Source organism: Sinocyclocheilus anshuiensis, unplaced genomic scaffold, assembly GCF_001515605.1.
Source record: "Sinocyclocheilus anshuiensis isolate Anshui unplaced genomic scaffold, SAMN03320099.WGS_v1.1 scaffold1002, whole genome shotgun sequence".
NCBI lineage: Eukaryota > Metazoa > Chordata > Actinopteri > Cypriniformes > Cyprinidae > Sinocyclocheilus > Sinocyclocheilus anshuiensis.
The window spans coordinates 211071-213481 of record NW_015536514.1 but is presented as its reverse complement, the minus strand read 5'-3'; the positions used below and the strand labels follow the sequence as shown (position 1 = coordinate 213481).

Here is a 2411-nt window from a genome sequence, read left to right as displayed (position 1 = left end):
TGCAATGATCCCCCTAGTTTTTTTTTTTTTTTTTTTGTACTAAACATATTTTGGCTGACTGTACATTCATATTATTTTTTTTGATTAGCTGTGATTTTGTCATTTCATGCAAAATTTCAGTTTCAGTGAGAACAGAAAACACTGGAATGTGTTGCATTGAGCTTGGTCTGGACACAGCAGTACACTGATGAATGCGGGTTTATTTGCAAAAACATCATTTCCAGGTGGATGAAACCATGTTGCCACATGCCGTCCCATAGCTACTGCTAGCGAGAGGACTTTAAGTCTGCTAACGCATGATGCTGCGTTCCCTCACAGTTCACACTGGGGCGCCTGCAGCTTCATGTTATTATTATCCTTCCTCACTCCAGAGGATATAATTATATCCAGAGAAAGAGTGCGAAACAGAGAATGAAATGTGTCTGGATTGCAGCTGGTGATAGTGGATGATGTAGGTGTATTGTGTTTTTTTGGACAAGCTTGAGGCTGAAGCAAGGGTTTTTGAATGCGATGATAGATGTATTTCAGTGTTATGTTATTGGGGTGGGCGGCAGCTCACTCAGGGTTAGGTTACGCTACGGAATGTTTGCATTATGTGAGTAGATTGTGTCTTTTGGGTCACTTCCTGTGAGCTCTGAGGATGACCCCAGCCAGACACACACACTGGGGAGGCTACAGTTGACCTCATTACAATTCAAACAAGGTGGAGGGGAAATCTATGGAAGCTTATTCCTGCCATGGAATAAAAATATGAAGCGGATAATTGCTACTTTTTATCTTATAATTGCATGTTTATATCTCGCAATTTTTACATCTCATATTTTTGACTTTTCTTCTCATAAATTACATCCCAGTATTTGGACTTTTTTTCTTGGAATTATGAGTTTACATCTCATAATTGTGATTTTTTTTCTTGGAATTTTGAGCTTAAATCTTGCAATTGATATTTTTATTTTTTTTTTTTTTAATTCTGTTTTTGCATCTCATATTTTTGACTTTTTCTTGGAATTTTGAGTTTACGTATATCTCGCAATACTTTTTTTTTTTTAAGAATTCTGTTTGCATCTTGCAATTTTGACTTTTTTTCTTGGAAATATGAGTTTACAAGTCATAATTTTGACTTTTCTTCTCACAAGAAAAAAAATAATGAAAATAAGTCCGAATTGTGAGGAAAAAAGTCGGAATTATGAGATAAGTCCCAATTACCTTTTTTATATTATTACTCTGTGGCAGAAATAAGCTTCTATAGAAATCACATCTGTGAAACGCATAATTCAGAGTCTAAATTCTGATTGGATGAGCATTAAAGGGGTCATTGGATGCAAAATTCACTTTTACATGACAGTGTTAGTCTTACCCTCAGCTCTCCTGAAGCCACCTTAAACACCAGATCCACTACAGATCCCACAGCCAGACGAGCAGCACTGGACGAGTGAACTTCATTCCAGATAGTGTCACTGTCAACCTGTTAATACACACAAACACAGGTCTGTTGAATTTAGGGTGGAGATGATACTGGGAATCATTGGCGACATTTGACTCTTGAGTCAGGGTGGGCAAGAAAAAAAAATAAAAATAAAAATAAATAAATAAAAAAAAATATATATATTTATATATAAGATGTGTAAACTCGTGTGAAAAACGAAAGTTTCATACAAATTCTGAATGGATTATACCCTAGAAAGTGCGCAAAGCGTGCTCCCTTTATCACTAAAAAGCGTCACTCATCTTTGTTCATCGCAATCTTACAAAGTTCCGTTATAATCAATGAAGCTCCCTAAACTGCACAATGAATCTCTTATTTGCTTGGCTAAGCGCTCCAATTGCAGCGGGGCCGACATCAGGGATTCCATGACAAAGCCCCCGCTTAATGTTGCCCATGCTGGGAATGCTATCAAATGTGAAAAAAAGAAAAAAACAACAACAACACAGATAACTAATAAATAATTGTTATTGTTATTATTATTATTATGGTAGCTATTTAGTTAAGCTAGTTGAGCTAGCTGACATGATTTATATCTTAGGTATCTTTTACCCAATACATTATTGTATTGGTTATACTTAATAAAATATATAAGCGTAAATAAAATAATAAACAAAATAAAATAGGAGAAAAAATTAATATATAAAAAATAAAAAATATATAAACATATAAATATAATATAAACACATTTTTACAAACATTAAATAATTATACAATAATAATAGTAATGAATATGCTAATTATTAAAAAAATATTAGAAATGATTAAAAAACGATAGAAATGAATAAAAAACACAAAAGAGTAAATAGTGTTGTGCATATTATGTTATTAATAGAGTTATCGTTTCATGAAAAGTTAGGGCTGGACGATATGGCCAAAATTTATATCACGATATATTTCTTAATTTCGGTCGATACGATATAATTCC

At 33.4% G+C, this 2411-nt stretch overlaps 1 protein-coding gene across 6 annotated transcripts in view; it reads right to left on the bottom strand.

The window, feature by feature from the left end:
• Positions 1 to 2411, bottom strand: part of hdac4 (histone deacetylase 4) — a 260575-nt gene that overhangs the window by 53434 nt on the left and 204730 nt on the right. For all 6 annotated transcript variants that reach the window (XM_016491248.1, XM_016491241.1, XM_016491256.1 and 3 more), the window contains one exon: positions 1358 to 1465. In XM_016491248.1, the coding sequence (XP_016346734.1) occupies positions 1358 to 1465 (108 nt within the window). The remainder of the gene's footprint in view (positions 1 to 1357; positions 1466 to 2411) is intronic.